The sequence below is a fragment of the Tupaia chinensis genome, unplaced genomic scaffold, assembly GCF_000334495.1.
Source record: "Tupaia chinensis unplaced genomic scaffold, TupChi_1.0 Scaffold000178_1, whole genome shotgun sequence".
In the NCBI taxonomy this organism is placed as follows: Eukaryota; Metazoa; Chordata; class Mammalia; order Scandentia; family Tupaiidae; genus Tupaia; species Tupaia belangeri.
Window position 1 is genome coordinate 1,333,779 of NW_006159653.1, and position 2,540 is coordinate 1,336,318.

General features: G+C 69.7%; 1 protein-coding gene across 1 annotated transcript in view; it reads right to left on the minus strand.

Annotated features, from left to right (window-relative positions):
• Positions 1-6: 6 nt before the first annotated feature.
• CLCN7 (Cl-/H+ antiporter 7) overlaps positions 7-2,540 on the minus strand; it is a 24,193-nt gene continuing 21,659 nt past the window's right edge. The window contains exons 22-26 of the mRNA XM_027771005.1: positions 2,409-2,499; positions 2,182-2,311; positions 1,627-1,863; positions 1,263-1,343; positions 7-1,109 (exon numbers count right to left, since the gene is read on the minus strand). Coding sequence (XP_027626806.1) covers positions 1,023-1,109; positions 1,263-1,343; positions 1,627-1,863; positions 2,182-2,311; positions 2,409-2,499 — 626 coding nt within the window. The 3' untranslated portion in view covers positions 7-1,022. The remainder of the gene's footprint in view (positions 1,110-1,262; positions 1,344-1,626; positions 1,864-2,181; positions 2,312-2,408; positions 2,500-2,540) is intronic.

Genomic DNA, 2,540 nt, shown 5'->3' on the forward strand with positions numbered 1-2,540 from the left:
CGCCGGGGGTGACGGGCGGGGTAGACTTGTCTTCAGAGCCCCGCCACGGGCAGACCCCTGGGCTCCGTGCAGGGTAAGGAAGGGCAGCAGCACCTGCTCCCTGGGGACGCGTGAGGGGCTGCACCTGCCAGCCGAGGCGGAAGGACCCATGGGGCCTCTAACAGAAACGCAGGGGGAGGAAGCCTCGTGAAGGCCTGGGAGGGAGAGCCCGCAGTGACAGAGACACCAGACTGAGTCCGGGCCGGGAGGAGCTCGGAGGTCCACGGCTGGACCATGGGGCCTGTTGGCTCAGGCAGCTCCACCCTAAGCCAAGGCAGCGGGCTTCCGAGACTGATGGGAGGCCACCGCCAAGCAGCTGGTCCCCTGCGGCTGCCAGCCAGGGTACCCGTCTCTCCCAGCCAGCATCCACAGCGGTGGCTCCCGCCCAGACACTGCAGGTCCTCAGGGAGGCTTGGCCTTGAGACCCCGGCACAGGGCAGCCCTCCGGTCCCCCAGCCTAGGGACTCACGGAGGCAGCCACTCAGGGTTGCCCTGCCCACCTCCCCACCAAGGGTCCAGGGGCCGCACTCTGACCCAGGCGCACGGTGGCCCCTCACTGGCTCTCAGGAAGCCAGGCCTCTGGTTGGCAAGGCAGTCCCAAGAGCAGCCCTCTGGGTGGGCCCATCCTCGGGGTAACAGCCCACCTGTCACACATACACACACGCACACACACGCAGGCACACGGGGGCCCCTCGCTGGCTCTCAGGACACCAGCAGCCAGCAAGAGGCACTGCACACACGTGGGCCCCCTGACGGTACAGGAGCTGGGAAGAGGGAGTCCAGGGGACCAGGCACGGGAGGCTGGGGATGGAAGCTGATGGCTGCATGGTGGTTGTGAACACACGCTGACCAGTCTGGCCCCAAGTCAGAGGACACACGTCCCTGTGGCTGACCAGAGCACCAGGCTTCAGATGGGAGATGGAGACCAGGGACCAGGAGCGGTGGGGCCGAGGGGCCACGCTGCTGTGGCCCAGGGCCGGGCCTCACGTCTGGGCCAGCGACAGCTCCTCTAGACCCCCCTTCCCGAGGCGGTACCTAGCCAGGTCCTTCCTGGTCACCAGCCCAACGACCTGAGGGAGCAAAGCCGGGTCAGAGCCTCGGGACCCCCAAGCTGCACGGGGCTGGGGGACAATCGGGGAGGACAGCTTCAGGGTAGCCTCGAGGCAGGTGGGCAGTCAGGGCCCGGGTGGCCACCAGAGCAGGAGGGCTGAGGCCGCGCTCACCTGATTGTGGCTGTCCACCACCACCAGGTGCCTGAGGCCCAGAGCCCGGAACAGCTTGAACACCCGAGGGAGGGACGCCTCCTGCAACAGGGTGGGCTTTAGCCTGTGGCCAACCCCGCAGGCAACCGGCCTATGCCATCCGTGCCCACCGAGGCTGGTGGACTGGCTCTGGGCCCCTGGCACCGGGCACACTGCTGCCAGGGCTTCCTGAGCTGGGATGCCGGCCCCTGGGACAAAGCCCAGCCTTCCTGTCCCCAAGCCCTGGCCCCTGCCCAGATGGCCACATCCCTCACACCCGTAACCAGCCGCTCAGCTGTCTGTGTGGGTCAGGGGGCGCCGCCCTCGAGGGCCCCACCGCATGCACCTGGGGCACGGTGTAAGGGGAGGGGTTCATGAACTCGGAGAGGTCCATGGTGCACTCCCGCTCATCCTGGGATACGTGGATGGACTGGATCGGGGGGAAGCGCGGGTAGGCGTCGCGGAAGTCCTTGAGCTTCAGCCGCCGCTGCGCCAGGCCCGAGCCGGACCTCTCCACGAACACCTTGTGCTTCAGGAGCACGATGAGCTGAGAGCGCAGGACCAGGCCCTGGAGCCGGCCCGGCTGTGGGGTAGAGCTCGTCTGTGCCGGCCTCGGCCTCGGCCTCGCCCCGCCCGCCCGCCCGGCGGTCTCCCGTGAGAGCTGGCCTTGCCGCAGGCACAGCACGTGCCTCGCTGCCCCGGAGCAGTGGGGGTGGGCGGACCCTCCCTGCAGCTCCCCGCAGCCCCCAGCGGCAGCGCGGCCCTCCTGCCGGGGCACTGACCTGACCCAGGCTCAGGGCAGAGGCCCCTGTCGTCCAAGGTGCTGGCTGCAAGGCCCACCCACCCCTGCACCACGCCGCGCCCACGCAGAACAAGGGGCGGTCTGCGGAGGGGCCGGTACCTGGGCGCCGTCCGCATACTCCACCACGGGGAATCCGTTGTGGTTGGAGGTCACGTCGCTGAGGACGTCCACGACCACGCCCACCTTCTCCCGTCGCCTCAGGCAGGTCACTGGCGTGCTCATCACCTCCCTGCCGGGAGAGCCCCCACCCCGAGCTCTGACCAGGAACCCGGAGCCCCCACCCCATGCCGCCCGCCTGCCGCCCACCCGGGAGGGCGGCGCCGTACCTGGCGGTGAGTGAGTGCGAGGTGACCGGGGCCTCCCAGTGCAGGAAGGGCACGCTCTGCAGCTGGATGTGCATGTCGTACAGGCCCTGCGGGCGACGCGCGGCTCAGCACCCACGGCCAGGCCGCGGCGGC